Below are 24860 nucleotides of genomic sequence, written 5' to 3'. Positions count from 1 at the left end.
CTCAGTTTGGTGTGGAAGACTAATATAAAATTTAACCACACTAGCTAGCTGCCGCTTGCGTTAGCTGGTAATTTAAGAGAGAGTTTGCAGATGTTCGGTTCTGCCGTACATGCAGATGAATAGCGGCTGTACCTGAAGGTCTGTGTTTATCCTCCGGTTGGGTGACGCGCTTCAGAATGGTTGAACATCAAGCAACTTTCCCTCTTTAGCGTAACGAGGCGCCACAGCAACCATAAACAACCCTGGCTCTAGCTGTTTGCTGCTTCCTGTTTGTTGCTGGAGGGAGCGCACCCATTGGTTGTTGACAATGTTCACGTGATTCAACTTCACTACCAAGACTTCAAACCTACTGTAAGAGCCAATTAGTGCCCTCGGTATAAATAGGAACCAATCTTTGGTTCCTCGGTTGCAACCGGGAAGCACATACAGTTTTTGACCACACACGCACACACACACCAAGACTACACAGGCATACATACAAGCAGTGATTTGTCTGGAAACCCAACTAAGATCTCATGAAAAGAAATGGAACCAAAGGTTTTAACACGCAAATATGACTTGGACTTTCATTGATCAAAAAGGTAAAAAGTGCATCAATGACTCGACCCGTGGAACAGCACCTCAGGGACTTAAAGCTTGGGCTTAGCCTCTGCATTTACCATAATATCAAGCACGTTTGATTTTGTCTGAACGTCCAGACGGGAGAAAGACTGACTGGGACTGAGTTTTATGACCTTACACCAAATGATGGAGACAACGGGAGACCTGTCTGCGACAGTGAAATCATTTGAAAAGTGGTTTGGTGTAAGGTTGGCATGAGGTGTTGTAATTTGTAATTTGTAGTTTGTCTTTGATTGCAGATTGATACTCTTGATTTAAGATTGACATGTTTAACAATCACATAACCAGAAGTGGCCACGTAGTGTGATCAGCACATACACCTCACATAAGGCTTTGTTTAATTTCAAAATAAAGCATGTTTCAGCAAACCGTGTACTGACAAAAAAAGAGATGCATATTTTATGTTTCAACTAGCATGAAATGGCAGCGCACAGTATGGAAATCTGCTCTCATCTCTGCATTATTGCATACTTTATGACAACATATGCTTTGCGTGTAGCCATCTGGTATGTTGCTTTTTCAGCGGGGTCAGTTCTTGGATGAATTTGTATCAGTGTGTCCCCGTGCTTTGAAGTTGTAGCAGAAAGAAAGAGAAGGAGGGAACAAGAGACACGGCGCTTTGGCAGGCCTTCATTAACGAGGACAGGGTGTAACCAGATGACTTCACACAGCAGCAGAGCAGGAAATCAAACAACTTGTAAAGAGGACAAGTACAGAGAGAGAGAGAGAGAGAGAGAGAGAGAGAGAGAGGGGATACGTGACGACATATAACGGGCAGGTGTGCACGCGGATGTGTACTGTAAGTGTAGCTTTAATGATGTATGGAGCCGTCCCTCTCTGAGTTGCTTAGCAACAACAGGGATGTGTTACTGGGAGAAGCTGCTCACCAGTCTGTCGTTGGCTCAACTCCTATATTTCCCATGTATCCCCTGCTCCCAACAACTGGGGCACGTTCAATCTCAAAACTGTGTGTACCGTGTTGCTACGGTTTCCTGGTTGTACGACATGTTTCCTTGGAAAGGTGCGCAACGGTGCGCAACGTGCTCTGAGTTATGTTTTCTCTCATTTGGTGGGTGTGTCTATCGTTTATTGGCCGTTTATAGTCTATATTCACAACCTTCCACTTCCGGGATTGCTCCAGAAGTCCCTCATTTCGGCCGGATGTCCGTCCCCTTCCTCTGTCTTTGTGTTGGCGTTCTAACCTCCGGTGGATTTGTGAGGACTATGGTTAACTGCTCCTCAGATCTCTGCAGGGTAAATCCAGACAGCTAGCTAGACTATCTGTCCAATCTGAGTTTTCTGTTGCACGACTAAAACTACTTTTGAGCGTACACCTTCCACCGAAACAAGTTTCTTCCTGAGACTATTTAGCAGAGGCACCGGTGCTTAGTGCCGCCCAAGACGATTGTGATTGGTTTAAAGAAATGCCAATAAACCAGAGCACATTTTTCTCCCATTCCAGAATGCTGTGTGGACTAGCCAGACCTTCCCCCGCAGTGCTGTGGAGGAAGGACTGGCAATGCGAGACTATTGGCTGTGTCACAGGTGATACCCAATCAGCAGAGACGTGTCTGTAGACCCATGATAATAAAATGCACAGCGCTTGCATGGTCACTTCCTCAAAGCAAACTATAGAATAAATCAACATTTTCATTGGTTCATTCTCAGCCTATATCTCCACTGCTACGTTTTGGTTAAAAAGGAGTATCTTTTGCAACGTTTACACCTTGCGTCCGCACTACTCTGGCTTTTCCGAGTCCCTAAAAGGGAGACATTTGGAAACACTGCCGCCCCCCACTTTTCGTTTGAAAACTTCCGGGGTTGCTTTGTAGTCTGGACGGGCACAAACGGAGACCTTTGGAAACGACGACGCACGTCCGTCAGTCTTATCTGTTAGGTAGCTTACAGAACTTTCAGTAACAGTTCCACCTCCTTCCTGCTCTTACTTTTCACCGTTGTTGTTCTTTCTCCAAAGTGTTTTCTGTATTTTCAACTTCTACATCCATTTCTTTCAACCACAGAGCAACGTCAAACAATCTGCTTCCTGTTTACACCAGCACGCACATGCCCAATGTGTGCGAATGGTCATGTAATATGTGCTGCCAGATGTGTTAATATGGCTAACCCTCTTGTGTGGACAAAGATTGTTTTTGTCTCAAAACTTCTTTGGATTTATATGATTCTGCAATGACATATTCTTTAAGTAATAAATAATGCATAATGCATCGACACGATGAAAAATGAAATCATCTTGGAAAATAATCTGTCTCGGAATGAATACGATTCATTCAATAGATTCCAATAATGACTGCTGACAAATTTAAGATGAGAAAATGAAAAAAAAAATTTTTGGATCTCTATTTGGTTCATCATTTTTATTGATGAAGCTGTGTGTTTCTTCTCATTCGGTCTATTTGAACACAGATGGATTCAAAATGGGTTTGTAAGCTTACTTATGCTGCATATGCACTTTACATTCAGTTACTTATATACTTTTTAAGACCATTTGCGCTTCAATATATAAGTCCCTGTCAGTTTTCCAGGAGATTTAAAATGTTTTAGTAGTTAATAGACTCTCTGGATTCCCTCCTTTTATAAACTTTTTCTCCTTTTAAGCTTTATGATACCAGTTTTATTAATGTTTCCAACCTGGGAAACTCTTCCTATCTTGCCGTCATTAAGCATCCATATTATATCCAAGGCAACCACCTATGCTCTTGCTTTCATGGGCGGAGGACGGACCCATTCAATTTTGGAGCGGATCCCCAAAATGCGTGGGCATGGCCTTGGTGGAGGTCTGTGCTTTTCCAGTGACCATGTAGTTGAATTTGGAATGCAACGCATTTGGTTTGAATCCCATCTTTCTTTCTTACGTGTGTGTGTGTGTGTGTGTGTGTGTGTGTGTGTGTGTGTGTGTGTGTGTGTGTGTGTGTGTGTGTGTGTGTGTGCTGGTGCGCGCGTCTCTCTGTAGGTTTTCAATCTGCACAGTCAGTTGTTTTTTTTTCATCTCTACACATTTTGATGTAGTCATGTGTTTCTTCTCGTCTCTTTGAACACAGATGGATTCAAAATGTGTTTGTTAGCTTACTTATGCTGCATATGCACTTTACATTCAGGCATGGCCTTGGTGGAGGTCTGTGCTTTCCGTTTGTCTGTGCTTTCCGTTTTTTCGTTTGAGTTGAATTTGGAATGTAACGCATTTGGTTTGAATCCCGTCTTTATTTTTTACATGTGTGTGTGTGTATCTCTCTCTCTCTCTCTCTCTCTCTCTCTCTGGGTTTTCAATCTGCACAGTCAGTTGTTCTTTTCATGTTTTATTAACGTTATATGTGCAAATGAATTGACTCCAAACACCTGAGGCAGTGACTGTAAATAAGATTCATCACACCGCTAAAAGTTCTTTTATTTAGTCCAAAAGGACGATTGTTGTTTAATGGAGAAGCTTTTAAATGATGGAGAACAAAAGGAAGGCGGCCGTCCTGTTTTGTTTGTGCTCAAAATGTTCATTATAATGTGTACCTTTGTATAAATATATTTCCATTTCATTAAACAATATCATAGTTCATATTTGTTCCCAGAATCGTATTCTGTTTTCACAGACAATAAGCCTCTGAGGCAGCATTAAGACCACTTCGGGGTGCCCAAACTGAAACCAGCCAACTCTAAATCTCTGAGCAAATACTGCCTTTAAAACATAATTACATGATTGAATAATTTAAACATACAAAATAGAAATGAATTTGTTTTGCAGTCTACAGTGTGTTTTTCTGAAACCTTCAGGGAGAAAGCTACATCATATCTGCACTGAACCGAGCTAATGACCAAAATGGTTTTCCACTGTGGGTCCAACTCCAGGACTTGACACTGGCTCCTGGGAGTTTTAGGTCACTGACTGTGAGTCTGCCTGATGCTGCACATAACAGATATTCTGCTGAAAGTCTTCAGTCCGACAGGCGAGCTGTAATGCTGTTAAAGTGGCGACGATGTGAAGCCTGGTCAGTGTGTGAGATAAAGGAGCAGCTGTCTGCATCCAACCTTTCTTGTTCCATAATTCAAAAGGTTTTACGTATTTTCTTTTTTTTTCTTTTCAGTGGATGTATTTTCTTTTGAATGACATGATTTTCCATATTTGTGATTAGATATGTACAGCTTAATTTTACTTGTTAGTTTTTTGTAACATGTATAGCCTATTATAGTATCATATTGGTCAGGGGCGTAGCAACAAATTCTGGGCCCTGTAGAAAGGCATTCTCTATGGGCCCCTCCCTGCATCCACACCTATTCATTCTAGCATCTTTTTGGGCCCTTCTCCCATGAGGGCCCTGGGTACTCAGTCCCATTTCCACCCCCAGTCTGACACCCCAGATATTGGTATTATTCAACTTTTTAATGGCATTTATACTAATTAGCAAGTTTTTTTTTTTTTTTTCTGTCTGCGGAATTTAGACATTTTGTCTGCTTGGGGTTTTACTTTAAAGCTTTAGTGCGTAACTTTTTGATATTAACGAACGTCCGTTACATTCAAGCCATTGCCAAATGAGTTGCTACAAATGCTAATTAAGACTATCAGCTCCACACAACTCTCTCTGGATCTCTCAGGATGACTATGTTCAGAAGATTGTTCGTCTGACGACTTTCGCACGCAGAAACTCGAATGAAGATAATGACCTCTTCTGAAGAGTCCATCATGTTTTTTTTACTCCTCCGTGTCCTCCTTGGCTACTAGCAGCTGCGTGGAGGAGGAGACGGCGCGATCACGGAAGGCTTGTATCATGTTGATGCACCGACAGTGTTGTTGTCATTACTTAGAATTCCTCATGGGGGAGACAGAAACTACGCACTATAGCTTTAACATTTTAGTTTGTGTCCGCAGATTCCGTGTGGCCGTGCTAATTAGACCCACTTCTCCAACTAATCCTACTCCTTTACCTTCTTCTAACACGTTAAAGCTAGCAGTGTAGCTTCGTCTTTTTAACAATTCTTAAAATAATCCATATGTTTAATAAATGATTGGTAGGCTTATCAGCTTATCAGCTTTTCTGCATTCACACGCATTTTCTACAGGAAAGCTAGTGAATGTCACCAAGGGATCAAAATATATGTTTATCCGTAATAATACATCATAATATTTGTTGATTATATTTCGTATTATTATTCTGAATTTGCAAAGTAATCAAATAAATGTAGTGGAGTAAAAAGTACAGTATTTGTGTCTGAAGTAGCAGAAAATGGAAAGTAAGTAAAACACTTAAGGACATTGAAATTGTACTAAAGTGCAGTACTTTAGATGTAGGCCTACTTAGTTACTTTCCACCACTGCTGACTGATGTACACATAGGCAGATATTATTGGCTCATTACTGATGACATCACTACATGCTATATATATATATATATATATATATATATATATATATATATATATATATATATATATATATATAATGTTTTCAGGGCAGCAAAAAGAAACGTGTTTGAGGTCATTTAGAAACACAATATCTTTGTCGCAACTCTTGAGCTGCCGATATCAATCGAGTAATCGATTAGTTGTCAACTATTAAAGTATTCCGCAACTATTTTGATAATTGATTAATAGGTTTGAGACATTTTTGGGGGCATTTCTGCCTTTAATGGATAGGACAGCGGAGATGTGAAAGGGGAGAGAGATGTAGGAAACTGTCACAGGTCGGACTCGAATCCTGGACCTTCTGCATCGAGGAATAAACCTCTACATATGTGCGCCCGCTCTACCAACTGAGCTAACCCGGCCACACGGTTTTAGACATTTTCTATGGAAAAAAAAGTTTTAAATACTCTGATTCCCACGTTACATGTAAATTTTTTCTAGTTTCTTCACTCCTCTGTGACAGTAAACTGACGTCTTAGACTTTTTTAGGAAACACTGATCGACATGTTTCGCCATTTCATGACATTTTATAGACCAACAAAAACGAATCCATGAATCGAGAAAACAATCGGCAGATTGTACACATGTGAATATTTTCTAGTTTCTTCACTCCGTGACGGAAAGCAAGCTGAATATCTGTGCAGCGCAGTGCAGCCTCTCCCGCAAAGCAGCGAGAAAATAGAGGGGGGGGGAGTGTAAGGAGCGGGGTTATGTGTGTGTGTGTGTGTGTGTGTGAGAGAGAGAGAGAGAGAGAGAAAGAGAGAGAGAGAGAGCGGAGGGGGGTGGCAGTTAAAGTTGTGATCAGCGGGGATCATGTGCGCTGCTCGCGGCAGCTCCTCTCCGCGGAGTCGCTGTCCGTGGTGCTGAAAGGAATAGTCGGGCTCTAAAAAAAAAGTCCCGTGATATGCAAATCGGAATATAGCAAAGGAGGGAAAATGAAGTCGATCATCAATGCCTTAAAAAAGGAAGGTAAGCAGCCGGCGCCTTGTTTTTCTACTTTTTTTCTCCCCCAAACCAGGCTTCGGACGGTTTCGGACGTTTAGAGTTTCGAGTTACCGCCACTGCCAACTTACTGTGAATGTGGAGCAATCTGTCCGCTCCGTTAGGACAAGGGCACATGCATTCCACTTTTAAAAAAAAGTGCTTAGAATCATATGAAGTCTCTTTCCCGTCGCTATTAGGATGCAGGAGATGGGCGTGCATATAGGCTGCAAGAATAATCCGCTACTTGCGTCTTCTTTTCTTCCTTTCTTTGTTGTTTTTTTTTTTGTTCGCTCGAAAAAAAAAAACAAAAGCAGGCAGCGCTGGAATTAGACTAGTTTTTAGGTCACAGAGAGGGGGATGAAAAAATGGGACTCCAGGGTGGAGAAAACACCCACGGACATGACTCCGTGCCGTGCTGTTCCCCCTCACCCAAACGCAACCTAAACAGCCCCTCCATCCATCCATCCATCCATCCATCCATCCCTCCATCCATCCATCTGGCTGTGTGTGAAACCATTTTGGTGGCTTTGGTTCACCCGCTGCCGTTTTCTCAATGAAGACGGAGACCCACGGGTTGCATGTGTAGCCTTTAGGCAAGAAGAGTGCCAACAGAAAGGAATATATATATATATATATATATATATATATATATATATATATATATATATATATATATATATATATACATATATATACTGAGTTAATGATGTTTTCATAAAGAAACGCTAATTAGCACTAATACATGGATTTATTGGATTAATAGAGCCGTTGTTTTGGATTGAATTAGATGCAGCTGTACTAAACTGGCAGCTCAGTGTAATTGCTTTGAGTGAAATGTCTTTCTGTGTGTGTGTGTGTGTGTGTGCAAAGGTCGCAGGTTTGTAGCAAGGTGCATGAGGCAACTGAGAGGTGTATGGTGCCAGTGAAGCCTCCAGTGGCAGGATGTGCAATATAGACTGTGACAATTGTATTAGTAGCGTAGTAGGGTTATTTTTTCAAGTGTTCTATTCTGTTCTTGGAAGAAAACAATACCCACTTGTATGTGAGGCTCTGCAAGCATTTTTGAAATGTAAACTTGTTTAAATAGTCTTTTAGGCTTTCCGAGCAGTCCTGTGTCAGATCTGATCTCTTCAGCTCTGCATGCATGCTGGGTTTTCTTGCAGCTTTTTCGAAGGTGAAAAGATCCCAAAAAAGCTGAAGGTGACACAAACTGTGCGTACTGTAATGTCTGTGTTCTATAAGAACTGTTGTTAATGCTTACTGAAGAGAACCCCCCAAAAAAAAAAAAACAGTGTAACAATTCAAATGTAAATCCTTCCCTCACTTAGAATTTGCTTGCCTGAACAACACTATAAAACTATAAATACTCTGTAGCGAGCAGTAAATTGAGGTTTCCGGGACCTTATGAATCATCAGCGTTTTGCGTCACCGATGACAGTGTAGTGTCACATGACTGTAATTTACCCATCTGTCATCTCGTAAGACAGGCAAAGCATTGCATTGTGCGATTTCTTTAATTAAATGTAAGGAAATCACTGGGCGCTTGTCGTGCCATTGTTTTCCACTCCAGTGTGGACTTCATAGAGGATGTACCTGTACAGTTCTCCTTTAAAATGTCCATCAGATGGAGCTGGTCAGTTTAAGTGAGTGGAGTTGGTTACACGGAGCAGCTTTCATAACCAAGTGGCCATCAAGATGAAACAGTCCACTTAGTGTAGTTAGGCCTCTTGCACGCTGCCTGTGTGGCGTTTCTGTTGCGTGTCAACTGCGTGGCGACTGCGTGGCGTTTTCTACGTCTGTACACACCAGGAACGTGTCTGACGCGGCGCTGCTGCTGCTGCTAGCCTTGTCTGATACATGGATGTTTCCCATTGATGAAATGAAATAATAACGTGTTCTCCTACTTATACTCCACGTTAAACATAAATATATACTGATTTGATTACAGCAGTCGGCAGTATTGAGGGCAAAATAGGCTACAGAATATTTCCTTCTGTATTGACAGGTGCAATATTTTATATAATATATTATTATTTTAATTTACATTTATATCTGCATTTATGTCAAAACCTAGAGACTTTCAAACATCAAAATGTCATTTTTTAATATGTGTTCGTGTCAAAATGACATATAAACATCTTTTCCTATTCTATTTTGCCTGGAAACGCTTCCAACACGCTTGTGTGTTGCGTGAAAAATAGGCGTCGGTTCTATATCTGGCAGGCACGGGTTTTCGCCGTGAGAGAGTCGCACCTGAGATGTGCGTGTCACGCAGGCGGTGTCCTAGACATGTGGGAACATAGGGCTGTGGGAACATAGGGTCTAATTTTAAGAAAAATCTCAGAAATGTGGCAACATAGGGCTGTGTGATTAAAGGAGATTTAAAGTGGCACTGAATGAAATCCTTCACACTGTGGTGCTGTTCGCTGCCTCAGCAGAGCAGCCGACTCGCTGACAGACCCGTCCACCCTGGGCGCCATCTGTCTGACCCGCCGCCCTGTGGAAGTGACTTCAGGTCCATCAAGTCACGGACAGACACACTCCGAAACAGCCTCTGACCCAGAGCCGTGTGACAGCTGAGCACGGCCAAACGCTGACTGTCAGCACTACGATCCTTACAGTTACAGCTACACCGCAGCCTTTGCAGTGGCGGTTGTATTTCTATTCAAAAGTAAATCGTTTTGTGACATTTAAAATATGTTCACACACCTGTGTTCTGAACGTGACTTCAAATTCAGAATACAGGTGTGTGTGACCCATTTTCTACAAGTGCAAATTTGAACATCCAAGTTCAAATTTGTTTTGTTCTGCAAGTTCTCACATCGTATTCTACAAGCTCTGACATTTTGGCCCACACTTACCTTCATACCATATATGTTAGAATTCAGGTAATGTTGTTGAATGTGCTTTGATGTGTGTTTTGCGCTATCAAAACTCACGCTCCACTAGTCTGCCCTGCTACCAGAGGTGTCAATTCCAGGTCCAGAAAGTAAAAGTCCTGCCATGTGTTTATTCCACCAATGAACTCACCCAGCTGATTTCACTACTAATTAGTGAAATCAGCTGCTAATTAGTGAAATCAGCTGGCTTAGTTCATTGGTGGAATAAACACATGGCAGGACTTTTACTTTCTGGACCTGGAATTGACACCTCTGCCTGCTACTGGACAATTTTGACTTGGTTTCTGTAAGTGAAGTCAGTGTAGGTTAGGCTTCAACAGAGCAGGATGTGGACTGTGGAGCAAACAGGTTTTCTGACCGCTGACTGTAGACTGTGTTTTTGCTTATAGGAAAGTCAATTTCAGTTTTGGATATTCCAGCACTGCATAATGGCGAGGAAGGTTTTTAAAAAAGTTGCCACTACAGCTGTTCCTGCCCATTGCAAATGGAGGGGCCAGGCTGGGGCCACATGCGATTGTAAGGGTACCAGATATATTAGGGACAAGTGTTACTGTACATACCACCAACCCTCCATAGGCTTGGTTCTACAAAAGACTAACGATACACATATAACAATAAACACAAGAATACTCAATCAGTGTTAACTTACATTTTATTTATCACTGCACATGGATAATATCCCTTCTTTGGGGATGAAGGTGGGGTAAGAAAGGTATAAAAATATTTGCCAAAGTTAGGGAGGCCAGAGGGGGGTCCAGGCTTAATATTTTAGAACATCCCCTGAGCCTTTGTATTTCTGTCTTAGGAACAGACTCTGGCGAGATCTGGCAACACTGATAAGCTAATATCAGAATCAGATTCATTGGCCAAGTATACTTACATACACAAAGAATTTGACTTTGGTATGTGTTAACTCTCTATACATTCAACAAAGAGACATGTAGTAGCAAACACATATATAAATACACTATATACATATAGGCGCATATCAACATAATATACAAAAATACAAATAAGACATTATCGAGACAAGTACACATGAAGCGGGATGTAAGGTGCAAAAAGTTATTGTGCAAAGTAGTGTGCAAGATGCATATTGGAATGATAAGTATGTAATGTGTAGAGAAGAGGGGGAGAAGAGTGGTGATGTCAGCTAATGTTTGTGAATGCTGAAACAATACTAGTTTCCGTCACGCTAAATCTGTCTTTTAGCTGTGTAAATATCTAATGTTAACAATAGAAAATAATAATACATTTTGCAAATGTGAATGTCTACCCACGCGACGTTCACTGCACTTTCAAACGAGGCCACGCCCCTTTAGCAGACAGGAAGTGTGTAGCGTTTCATACCATCGGCGCAGCGTGTAGTGGGGCTGTCTTTAGCCGTTGAGAATCTTTGTTATAAACAACTGGAATCAGGGCCGCTGAGATCACACGTCAGTGGGAGAAGTCGTTTGATTGGTCTGAAAACGGCAGGCAGGCTGCAGACTGCGGTGTGACGCGAGTAGCTGCCACTTCACCCTTCTTCACTTTCAGTTCAGAGCTGCAGGAAGTTAACCTGACCCTGATGAAGTTCTCTCCCTGCAGAGTTTGACCTCCATTCAACATCTCATCCAAATTTAGTGCTGTTTTGCTCCATTTCTTTCCTTTTTCTGTGCGAATTGCAGCATACATTAGCAAAGCGGGGTAATTTGCCTTGGTGAAAGGTGCATGCATACACAAACAAACAACCATCCATCTTCGTCCGCTTATACCGGTGTCGGGTCGCGGGAGGGGGCAGCTGCTCCAGCAGGGGACCCCAAACTTCCCTTTTCCCGAGCCACATTAACCATCTCCGACTGGGGGATCCCGAGGCGTTCCCAGGCCAGCGGGGGTGATATAGTCCCTCCACCTAGTCCTGGGCCTCCCCCGAGGCCTCCTCCCAGCTGGACGAGCCTGGAACACCTCCCTAGAGATCAAACAAACATATTAAACGGTAACACTTTGCAATAAGGTACACAAAAAAATAGGTAGTTAATGATTAGTTACTGTTTTTAAAAGAGTAACGAATGATTAGTTACCCTTCTGAAAAAGGGTAACTACCCTTCTACCTATTTTGGGGTAAAAAGGGTAACTACCCTTCTACCTATTTTGGGGTAAAAAGGGTAACTACCCTTCTACCTATTTTGGGGTAGAAATGGTAACTACCCTTCTACCTATTTTTTTGTGTACCTTATTGTAAACTGTTAGCGCCCCTCTCCCTTCCTGTCATCTCCCTACTGTCACTATCTCATAAAGGGATGCAATGATGAAATGGCAAACTCTTTTTGATCACTATCCTTTCTCTCTTTTGGTGCAGAAGCATGCAGGAAGTATCTGTTTGTGTGTGTGTGTGTGTGTGTGTGTGTGTGTGTGTGTGTGTGTGTGTGTGTGTGTGTGTGTGTGTGTGTGTTGTCTCTGTCCTTCAGTATGTGCTCCGAGTTCTTTCTGGCTGCCAGGACAAAAAAAAAAAATCAGTGTTGTGCGTGAGGTTTCTCGCCTTGGTAGATGTTCAGTAATCTTGAAGTCTGTTCTTGGATTAAGGAAAATGTTATCTTTTTTAACAAACCATTTTAAGTTTTTGATCAAATAACCACTGGTGGTGTTTATCTTGGTCTTAGGTGTCACTGCAGAACTAAACAGTGAATACGCGAACATTACAAAACATGATCTTGAAAAAGGGTAAAACGTCTCGAAAAATTCAAAACACAATTTTAATTAACAACAACATTGATAGTTGCTCGTGGCGGCTATGGCTCAGGTGGTAGAGTGGTGGCCTACCAATTGGAAGGCCGGTGGTTTGATCCCTGGCCCTGCTGTCCCATGTCGAAGTGAACTTGGGAAATACACCCAACCCCGAATTGCTCCCGATGCTGCGCCATCGGTGTGTGAAAGCGTGTGAATGTTAATCTGATGAGCAGGTGGCACCTTGTACAGCAACCTTGGCCACAATGTGTGTATGTGTGTGTGTGTGAATGGTTCCTGTACTAGGAAAAAGAACTTTGAGTAGTCGTATATAAATACAGTCCGTTTACTTTTACATCAACAATCTGTGGACACGTATGTCCATAACTCTTCGTTATTGGCTGTTACATTGTATGCACAGCTGTCTGGATTGGTTGTTAGGTGACCATCAGTTCTCAACCAGAATAATTTGAGTTTAAATTTAGAGATTTTAAATCTGCAGAGTGAGGGTTAACTGAAACTCTGCAAGGAGTGTTCTAAAAATGAACATCTTGGTTATAAATGTACATGTTATCCTTGATTTGACTTTATAATCAGCACACATCATATTGGCACAAACTGGACTTTTTAGAAAGACAAACTGCTTCTGAACTGTCTTCCTATAACAGCTCAGCGTATTAGCATAATGTCAACAGCATCGTTTAGCTCGGCTGAGTGCTTCCAGTCTCGCTGACCTCCGACACGCGTTCTGTGTTTCCAGAGCATTTAATTATATAGATCCCACTGATTGCTTTTCCAACTGTTACATAAGTTCATATGTTGGGGTTGTTTTGACTCCCCACTCTCGCCCAAGTTGCGTGATAATTAACTTGTTAATGCAAATTTGTTAATTTGGGTGCAAGTGATTCAGAGAAAGAGAGAATATTCGTGTGAATGCGTGTTCCGCTGAAGTTCAAACCTGCCGCACCAACTCAACTTTATTTATAGTACTTTTTTTTTAAGGTTACTTTTTGGGCTTTTCAGCCTTTATTTGATAGGACAGCTAGGTGAGAGAGGGGGAAGACATGCAGGAAATCATCACAGGTCAGACTCGAACCCTGGACCTCTGCATCAAGGCATAAACCTCTCAGTATACGTGCGCCTGCTCTACCCACTGAGCCAACCCCGCCACGTATGTAGCACCTTTAATGCAAACATGCAGCCAAAAGTGCTTCACAGAACAGCAAAATGTTAAAAATGAACAAACAAATAAAACCAACAACAGGGTTAAAAATGATATAAAAATGAATGATATTGGTTGTGGCTCCCCAAGGTGCTGCTCCAGCAGGTTCGAGATCTGATCCTGGATGTTGACGGGTGCACCATCTGCACCATCCTCTGAGGTCCTCAGCCTTGGTCTAATCCTGAACACCACCCAGACTCACATCAAATCCATCACCTAATCCGCCTTTTTTTCATCTTAAAAAACATCTCCAGACTCCGGCCAGCACTCTCTGACTCCGTGGCAGAAACCCTCATACATGCTTTTATTACTTCCCAGAATGCATTTGCACGGGTACGTTTATGGGACACATGAGGAGAATTTTAAATAAAAGCAGTGCAGGACCTTTTAAATAAAAGCAGTGCAGGACCTTAGTCATCCGGCTGGAACATAAAATGAAATGAACTCTCTGACAGCGTTGTAATACTCAAGACCACTTTCTGAAGTTCACCTCCTCGTCTGGGAATCGATCTCGGTCTTTAGAGGAGTGCTCTGGTGTTTCACCCTCTCATTCCCCCTGCTCTGGTGTTTCCCCCTCTCATTCCCCCTGCTCTGACATTCCCCCATCTCATTCCCCCTGCTCTGACATTCCCCCATCTCATTCCCCCTGCTCTGACATTCCCCCATCTCATTCTCCCTGCTCTTGCATTTCACCCTCTCATTCCCCCTGCTCTGACATTCCCCCATCTCATTCCCCCTGCTCTGGCATTTCACCCTCTTATTCCCCCTGCTCTGACATTCCCCCATCTCATTCTCCCTGCTCTTGCATTTCACCCTCTCATTCCCCCTGCTCTGACATTCCCCCCTCTCATTCCCCCTGCTCTGGCATTTCCTCCTCTTATTCCCCCTGCTCTGGCGTTTCCTCCTCTCATTCCCCCTGCTCTTGCGTTTCTACCAGCAATGGGCGGAGTAAACATGCTGCCTCCTGTTTATCCCGGCACACACACGCCCAGTAAATAGAATGGTGATGAGATATGCAGTTTGGCCGTGTTAGTTCTTTTACTGGAGCTAAAAACACTTGGTTCAAAACTCTGCTTAAAATCCCAAACCTAGCAATGTAAATGTAGCCTTAGACAGCATGGGGAAATAAGGTCCAACTTGGAAATAACCCTTGAAGCAATGGAGTGGTGTGATCCACTTCCTTGTTTAAGTTAAGACTCTGCAGAATTCTGTAGTTGGTAGTTGTAGATCACCAGATCAGGGACGCACATAGATAGACTGATAGCTCCTAAATGTGGGAATGCAGGGAAGCGACCGGAAGGAAACGGCATCCAGCGGTGGAATGTAACTAAGTATATTTATTCCAGTACTGTACATAAGTCCAAATGTTGAGGTACTTGTACTTTACTTGAGTCTTTTCTTTTCGTGCCACTTTCTACTTCTACTCCGCTACATTCATCTGTTACAGCTTTAGTTACTAGTTACTTTACACATTAAGATTCCTGCACACAGAACACATGTAGTTTATAAATCTGATGTTTTATTATAAAGTAAACTAGTCAACAATATAACGCCTACAAGTCCAGCTGAGATGATCAGACCATTATACCTTTAAACTTTCTACAATGGGAGGATTTTTCTGCATCGAGTACATTTAGTTTTAATACTTTATGTACATTTTCCTGACGATACTTACATACTTTTACTTAAGTAACATTTTCAATGCAGGACTTTAACTTGTAACAGACTATTTTTACGGTGTGGTATTAGTACTTTTACTTAAGTAAAGGATCTAAATACTTCTTCCAGCGACATAGCTCCAGTAGCCTTGGTACGACTGTGTTGATCCACTCAATAATCAGGCGCTGCTGGTTGGAATGGCTGCAGGCCCTGTTCTGCTCTCCTCGGCCCCGCACGGTTGGTTGTATTGCGAGGAGAGCTGGCGATGGCAGTTACAGGCTCGTCATCTCACAGCGTAATAGAGGAAGATGTCCACGGGGAAATCAAGGCCAACCTCCATTACTGGTTCAGTCCGACAGTGGAGAGTAGAGCAGAGGAACTGGGCTCTGCTCATGGATTCCTGATAATCATGCTAATGACGGTCAGGGGGAGCCGTGGCCAATCACCAACCATCTCAGTTCAATATCTCAGTGTGTGTGTGTGTGTGTGTGTGTGTGTGTGTGTGTGTGGGAGATAGGGATGTAACCAGTGGCAGAAGAAGTATGCAGAGCCTTTAGTTAAGTAAAAGTACTAATACCACAAGTAAAAGTCCTGCATTGAAAATGTTACTTAATTAAAGGTCTGTAAGTATCCTCAGGAAAATGTACTTAAAAATGTATTAAAAGTAAAAGTACTTGATGCAGAAGAATCCTCCCATTGTAGAAAGAGTAAAGGATCCAACCAGTTGTGTGTTTAATGGTCTCATCATCTCAGCTGGACTTGTACATGTGTTCTGTGTGCAGGAATCTTAATGTGTAAAGTAACTAGTAACTAAAGTAACTAGTAACTAAAGCTGTAACAGATGAATGTAGCGGAGTAACTAAAGTAACTAGTAAGTAAAGCTGGAACAGATGAATGTAGCGGAGTAACTAAAGTAACTAGTAACTAAAGCTGGAACAGATGAATGTAGTGGAGTAACTAAAGTAACTAGTAACTAAAGCTGGAACAGGTGAATGTTGTGGAGTAAAAAGTCCAATATTTCTCTCTGAAATGTAGCGGAGTAGAAGTAGAAAGTGGCATGAAGAAAAAAGACTCAAGTGAAGTACAAGTACCTTAACATTTTTACTTAAGTACAGTACTTGAGTAAATGTACTTAGTTACATTTCACCACTGGATGGAAGGATGCATGGTGAATGGGTTAAGATTACAGCTAGGGCGTGATCTTGTTATGATTTCACTTGTCTGACTTCAGACGTCACTACGTCTTCTCTGTTTATTTATTTGAAGAGATTTTTTTCTGTCTATTTTGTTATTTTTTATGTGGTATGTGCAGGGGCCAGGCTGGGGCCACATACCATTTTAGGGGTACCAAAATATATGAAGTGTTACTGTACATACCACTAACCCTCCATAGGTTTGGTTCTACAAAGGACTAATGATACACATATAACAATAAACACAAGAATACTCAATCAGTGCTAACTTACTTTTTATTTATCACGGCACATGGATAATATCCCTTTTGTGGGGATAAAGGTGGGGTAAGAAATGTATGAAAATATGGTTAATATTAAGGGGGCACTGGCCACCCTTGCACCCCCCTCTAGAACCACCCCTGAGGGTTTGTTTTAAACTGTTTTTTTATTTAATATTTAATTTTTGTTATTTACGATAAAATACAATTTCACTTTTGCTAAGAGGACACATCTGTTGTTTTGCACAGTTTATAGAAATAAAGGAATATTTCACAGTCATTTGTCTGCAGCTCACTCTGTTAAAACTAATCCTGGGAGTATCGTATCGTCAACTAGAAATCGGGGATCGAATCGTGAGATGAGCGTATCTTAAATCCCCCAAAGTCGACTTCAAGGCACCTAACCCTAACCCTAACCAAAACCATAACCATAAACAGGCAGCGCTGCCTGGAAGGCGACGTTGGGGGCTTAAAACACCAAACACTATATTGTTACACCCCTAATGGGAGATGCAATTATACACTGTATTGGTTTGAGCTGTCTAGTGAGAGAAAGGGATTAGATTTTGATGGATTGATAAAGAACATGTACAATAACACAGAATAACAATAACAGTCAATAAACAGATAGATGTGCATCAGTGCAGACTAAGTCTCCTAGCAGGTCTGGCATCACTGAGACAAAAAATAGCACATCCGAACTAGAAGGTAAGCTATTTATATGTCCTCTCCATCTCCGTCCCTGCGGTATACAAATGCTGATATGCACTTTGTTTCCGACACAGCTCAGTGATTTATTCAGCTGGGTTTATACTTGACCCAAAGGCTTAACTGCTGTCCCATCTTAGGAGGACTCTTCTCCTATAAGCCCCCACAAGTAGTTCTTCAAGCTGAAATTACGACTCATATTTACGTTTGGTGTTTGGTGTTTTAAGCTGCTTGGAAGGCACTAGGATTAGGCAATGGTAAGGGTTAAGGTCAGGTGGGTTAGGTGCCTTGAAGTCGACGGTCGCAGCGCTGCCTTGAAATTGTCGTTGGGTGCTTAAAACCCCATTGAGCTTTACGTTCGCGGTGGTGGCGCCCTCTAGTGGCCGTATTAATTATTACAGAAGCAAAGCCGTTAGTAAGAGTATAAAGTACAGCCCCTATTTTACACCGGGCGAATCTGCGTGTTGCAGCCCTAGTGAGCAATTGAGGCCATTCAAGTCAGTGCTGGATAATCCACTGGCTGCGCCGCATACCAGAAGCGTACGTGAAGTGGCTCCCTGGTCTATTTTCACGCCAGCTGCAGGGCGTTCGGACAAAGTTTAGTGTTGGATTTCACCAAATGGATGCATCGTAGAATACCATGAGGCCGTGACGGCTTTAATTATATTTCCCACAGTAAATGTCTTTACATATATTGGGCTACGCACTTATAGAGCTGGAGTTACATCCAGGTAACTTTATCTCATGAGTGAGTAGGAGACTACTGCCATGCAATGGTAGTTTCTTCTTTCTTTCATTCACTGTGAGAGAGAGGTTCAGGATCCAACCAGGACAGTGTAGATATGTTCCTATGGCAGAGGCTTCAATAGGTTCAATACATGTTACTTATTTAACTGAAACTAAGGCTACATTTACATTCCTACATTTAGGTTTAAAAAACAAATATCTTTTTCAACATTTCCGCCTCTCATTCCCCCTGCTCTGGTGTTTCCCCCTCTTATTCCCCCTGCTCTGGTGTTTCCCCCTCTCATTCCCCCTGCTCTGGCATTTCCCTCTCTCATTCCCCCTGCTCTGGCGTTTCCTTCTCTCATTCCCCCTGCTCTGGTGTTTCCCCCTCTCATTCCCCCTGCTCTGGTGTTTCCCCCTCTCATTCCCCCTGCTCTGGTGTTTATCCCTCTCATTCCCCCTGCTCTGGTGTTTATCCCTCTCATTCCCCCTGCTCTGGTGTTTCCCCCTCTCATTCCCCCTGCTCTGGTGTTTCCCCCTCTCATTCCCCCTGCTCTGGTGTTTATCCCTCTCATTCCCCCTGCTCTGGTGTTTCCCCTCTCATTCCCCCCCCTGCTCTGGTGTTTCCCCTCTCATTCCCCCTGCTCTGGTGTTTATCCCTCTCATTCCCCCCCTGCTCTGGTGTTTCCCCCTCTCATTCCCCCCTGCTCTGGTGTTTCCCCTCTCATTCCCCCTGCTGCTCTGGTGTTTATCCCTCTCATTCCCCCCTGCTCTGGTGTTTCCCCTCTCATTCCCCCTGCTCTGGTGTTTCCCCTCTCATTCCCCCTGCTCTGGTGTTTCCCCCTCTCATTCCCCCTGCTCTGGTGTTTCCCCGTCTCATTCCCCCTGCTCTGGTGTTTCCCTTCCTCTGCTGAATCTACGGGGGCACAAACAGAGACCTTTGGCGACACAGACACCGACGCTAACGTTTTGCTGCATGTTTGGGTCATGACGTCTCGTTCTCTGAGATAAGCTACTAAGGTTACCATGGCAACTACCAGTAACAGGCGGAGTAAACATGCTGCCTCCTGTTTACCCTGGCACGCACATGCCCAGTATACGAGAATGTTGATGAGATATGCAATTTGGGCGTGTTAGTTCTTCTACTGGAGCTAAAAACATCTCAACCCCCCAGTGTCAAAATGCCGCTTAAAAACCAAAACGTATAGATGAATGTAGCCTAATAACCAGGGCCACACAGAATCTGCAGACAGAATTCTCTGCCGATTAAAAAAAATAAAAAAAAAATCTGAAAACTCAGAATCTTAACACATCTCAACCCTGATCAGAAAAAAAGTTTAAGATTTAAAAAATGTATATATATCCCCAGATTAATTTGGGTTTGCTAATTCGTATGAATGTCATTAAAACGTTGAACAATACAAATACGATATTATAATAGGCTATAAATGCTACAGTCCACTAAATTCTGCAGATTTTCATTAAAACCTGTAAAAACATCTGCAGATTCTGTTTGGGTCTGCTGATAAAATGCTAATGATAATGGCAAGAGGCACAGTCTCTCCCTTTTATGATGCAAATAGTACAGTATGTGCCCAACATAATGAGCATCAGAATGTCAGCAGTCTTACGGTTGCAATCCAGAACACCATTTAATCGTCACATATTCACACTGAATGAATGAATGAATCATTTTATTATTGTGTCATGCACACAAAAAGTATGCCCAGCCAAAACGGGCTTACAAGATACCATTATTTATAACAAGGGACCAGATACCAGAATAGCAACATAAATGAAACAAATAAACCTTCATGACTTTTTTGTCATGTTTTAGAGGCAAAAGTCACCAACTGTTATATATTAAATCTTAAAGTTGCAGTAGGTAAGACTTGAATGGCCCTCTTTTGACTGAAAGTACTGCCAAACAAGACTTTTTTTGCTCACTAGTTCCATTTCCACTTTCTCACAGCCTACCGCATAGAACGCTCCACCTATGTAAACACCTTCCCGTAATCAATCGGCGGCGTCATTAGTGGAAAAAATCGGTGGAAAAAATTATTAATATTCGGCCAAATCCAAAGCCGAATCCTGGATTCGGTGCTTCCCTGGTTTAGGTAAAGAAGAACAGGACAGTTGCGTTAGGAAAAGTGACACGCGGGACACAAATCCTGGTCTCCTGGGTGAAAGTCCTGTGTTATTTCAAGCTGCTGCTCTGCCCTCTGTGTTACACAGAGGTGCTGAAGGGGGATTTTTGCGGCATATCTGACGCTGAGAGCCACTGTACAAGCGTCCACATTGTCCAAGTTAGAGTGAGAACGGGTTGACAATATTCTAGTGCTAATAAGTGCTGCACAATATATCGTTTTTTTATCGTCATCGCGATATCAAGCAGAGAATACATCGCGAAAGACTGCAACATATTGACAAAGACACTCAGTGGAAAGAGATTTTTTTTGTGTTAGTTGAAACAAAATATCAGCAGAAAACTGCACTTTAAAATGTAACCCTCATTCTTATTTTAGTGGTGCCTTTTATATTCAATTCAGTGTTCAAGAAAAGAATGTTAGAAATTATTTCCTTTCATTTGTTTCATATACAACAAGTAATTTGCTGAATAATAGCAGAACACTTTAATATCTTAATAAGTGCGTGCGTGCGTGCGTGCGTGCGTGCGTGCGTGTGTGTTGCAGATGTTGCATGCTGGGACAGACTCCATTTTCCCGTGACCGTGCACAACAGAAGCAGGTGTTGGATAATAGAAACATACTGCAGCAATTTGAATCGTTTTATTATTCTTGGTTGTTAAAATAAAGATAAAACGTTCCAGTACAAGAGCCAGCTCGTGGCATAACCATGTATTAGTGTTGCAGCAGGCAGCAGAATTCAAACACACAGAGGGCCATATCGCAATTACAGTACAGGAAGAAGTATTCAGATCCTTTACTTCTGTAAAAATACTAATACCACACTGTGAAAATACTCTGTTACAAGTTAAAGTCCTGCATTGAATATGTGACTACTTACTAAAGTATGTAAGCATCGTCAAGAAAATGAATTTAAAGTATTAAAAGTAAAAGTACTCAATGCAGAGAAATCCTCCCATTGTGTAAAGAGTAAAGGATCCAACCAGTTGTGTGTTTAATGGTCTCATCATCTCAGCTGGACTTGTAGCCGTTATATTGTCGGCTAGTTTACTTTATTATAAAACAGCAGATTTTATAAACTACATGTGTTTAGTGTGCAGAAATCTTAATGTGTAAAGTAACTAGTAACTAAAGTAACTAGTAGCTAAAGCTGTAACAGATGATTTTAGCGGAGTAACTAAAGTAACTAGTAACTAAAGCTGTAACAGATGAATGTAGCGGAGTAACTAAAGTAACTAGTAACTAAAGCTGGAACAGGTGAATGTAGCGGAGTAACTAAAGTAACTAGTAACTAAAGCTGTAACAGGTGAATGTAGTGGAGTAACTAAAGTAACTAGTAACTAAAGCTGGAACAGGTGAATGTAGTGGAGTAACTAAAGTAACTAGTAACTAAAGCTGGAACAGATGAATGTAGTGGAGTAACTAAAGTAACTAGTAACTAAAGCTGGAACAGGTGAATGTAGTGGAGTAACTAAAGTAACTAGTAACTAAAGCTGGAACAGGTGAATGTAGTGGAGTAACTAAAGTAACTAGTAACTAAAGCTGTAACAGATGAATGTAGTGGAGTAAAAACTCCAATATTTCTCTCGGAGCGGAGTAGAAGTAGAAAGTGGCATGAAGAGAAAAGACTCAAGTAAAGTACAAGTACCTCGACATTTGTACCTAAGTAGTACTTGAGTAAATGTATTTAGTTACATTCCACCTCTGTACAGAACTACAGGTTTTGAATCCTGTGAACGCAGCAGTTTCATCTTCACACTGGGCCCGCTCACATGGACACAAACGCCAGAGTTGTTATAAGAAAACAAACAGAAAATCATCCTGCAAGTTTGATGCAAGGTCGGTGTGAGATTTTCTTCACTAGTGGTTGAAAGGTCAGGGTTACTGGCCCTTTAGTTTGCATTGACAGACATTCCTGCACAGCACTCCTGGATGGGAGAAAAACGTGCTCTGGTTTATTGGCATGTCTTTAAACCAATCACAATCCTCTTGGGCGGTGCTAAGCGCCGCACGGAGCCACGGTGCCTCTGCTAAATAGCCTCAGGAAGGAACTTGTTTTGGTGGAACATGTGTACGTTCAAAAGTAGTTTTAGTCGTGCAACAGAAAACTCCGATTGGACAGATAGTCTAGCTAGCTGTCTGGATTTACCCTGCAGAGATCTGAGGAGCAGTTAACCATAGTCCTCACAAATCCACCGGAGGTCAGAACGCCAACACAAAGACAGAGGAAGGTAACGGACATCCGGCCTGGGAGTGGAACTTTGTGGATATAGATTACTGGCTCACACACAGAGTTGAGTTCTGCTGTGGAGGTCTGTGTAGCAGGGTCCCCAGGGACGTAGCGGAAGTCTCCACTGACATAGACTACTTTGTAGTGCTGGTACCAGATTGTGTCTAATTTTGGAGAATTTAAATAACTGTAGAAGGATGGGATACATTTATAGACTGTAAAAAAAAAGAAAAGACAAAGCTTCATAGTCTGAAAAGTGATGTGGAAGCTCCTTAAAGCTGCGTTCTCTCTAACTCCCAGCAGGGGGCGACTCCACCGGCTCCAAAAAGAAGTCTGTTTCTATAGAAGTCTATGAGACAATGAGCCTACTTCTCACTTTACTTACCTCAGTAAACATTTTCATAATGAGTTTATAGTCTCAATCGCTAGTTTGAAGTCTTCTTCAATACATCATAAATATCATTTCGTAAATGAAACGACCAAACGAGATTTAGAAAGTAGATCCAGGGTTGTTTGTGCGACGGAGGCGGGCCCGCCCAGCAACATGTAAACAAACCCATACAAACTTCTTATACTTCTAATCCCTGAAACAAACGGAGCATTCAGGAGAATAGTAAAAGGTTGTATATTATATATGTTGCATGTTACATTTCCAGTGTTTAGAAATGAAAGCCCGCTCCATTTTTCCTTTCAATTTTCCGCGGGTGCTTCTGCTTCTTCTTCTCCTCCAGGAAAACACGGCCGGGTTGCATTGTAGTATACGGGAGTAAAATGTAGGATACATCATATATACACTCATATTAGGAGTGCATGGTGGGTATTTTATAGTGGACTATATAGTGACCACGGAGAATTCCAACAACACTACAAAACACACAGTATATATATAGTGCACTATTTCCATGATAGGGAACGGTTTCCAACACATCTGTAGGTGCACATATTTGGCGGGGGTTTAAGGGTCTGTACCTCTGCAATTTGACATCATTTTGGACTGTTATTATCACCATGTGTGTGTCTAAAATGTTGAAAAAGCTAGAGCAGATAATGGATAACACTCAAACTTAAAGTCAAAACTTGCTAAAGAAGTCCAGCTACAATCATTAGATCTGAGAAGTTAGTTTTGGGGCGCTTTTTTTGCGGCGTTTCACATTCATTCAGCTTAGGTGCTGCCAAAAAAAATGGCTCAAGTGCTGCACCTAAGACTTATAATGGCAGGGGATTCAAATATTAAAAAGTACACAAACATGTGGGCTATCAGAAACAAAGATAGCCTACTGAAAAAAGGAAATGCTGAGATTCTAAAAGATGAACAACTTAATTCCCTCTCTCCCTCTCATTCCTGTTCAGTGCCTTTCCGCGAGGCTCCAGCCTACTCCAAGCGCCGCCGGGGCCCGTCTTCTGGCAGCGGAAACGAGCCGTCCCCCTCCTCGCTGTCAGCGCCGCGGGTCCTGCTGCGCTCCAACAGCGACAACAACCTAACAGTCAGTCAGTACCAGCAGCAGCAGCAGCAGCAGCACGGGTCTCCTGGCAACTGGGCCCCCCATCTGCAGCAACACGCCCAGCCTCACCCACACAGGGCCCCCCAGCAGGGTCTCTCGCAGCCTGGCTCCTCAGCATTACACCGCAGCCTGTCACCCCAGCTGCTCCAGCAGATGCCCAGCGGCAGCCCAAATGGCAACGTGGTGGTCCGGACCATGGGGAGGGGGGCACGGAGCCGCTCACCCTCCCTCAGCCGGCTTGGGGAGGAGGCTCGCCGAGCTCCGCCTACACAGCGCCAGCCCAGGTGAGCGCCTGCAACACACTGGAGAGTGGAGAGATGTGTGTGTGTGTGTGTGTGTGTGTGTGTGTGTGTGTGTGTGTGTGTGTCCTAAGTCCAGCCTGTCAAATACTGATGCTTGGTCAGTGTCTCTCAGCGTCAGATACCGATGCAAAAATCCCCCTTTAGCGTCTGTATGGAACGCACCGGTGTAGGGAATTATGTCTGAAATAAGGCCCTAAGGCCTGTCAAATCGGACTCCAATTTATTAATTCTTACATCGGTCTTAAGTATACCAGAACACAAGGATCAACTTGAGACGAAGAGTTCAGTTAAGCAAGT

General features: G+C 42.6%; 1 protein-coding gene across 1 annotated transcript in view; it reads left to right on the top strand.

The window, feature by feature from the left end:
- LOC114556393 (SH3 and multiple ankyrin repeat domains protein 2) overlaps positions 1-24860 on the top strand; it is a 280188-nt gene that overhangs the window by 140339 nt on the left and 114989 nt on the right. Inside the window, exons 12-14 of the mRNA XM_028579367.1 lie at positions 24110-24272; positions 24339-24545; positions 24640-24660. Coding sequence (XP_028435168.1) covers positions 24110-24272; positions 24339-24545; positions 24640-24660 — 391 coding nt within the window. The remainder of the gene's footprint in view (positions 1-24109; positions 24273-24338; positions 24546-24639; positions 24661-24860) is intronic.

This window comes from Perca flavescens, chromosome 1, assembly GCF_004354835.1.
Source record: "Perca flavescens isolate YP-PL-M2 chromosome 1, PFLA_1.0, whole genome shotgun sequence".
Lineage (NCBI taxonomy): Eukaryota > Metazoa > Chordata > Actinopteri > Perciformes > Percidae > Perca > Perca flavescens.
This window is presented reverse-complemented; position numbering and strand designations above follow the sequence as displayed.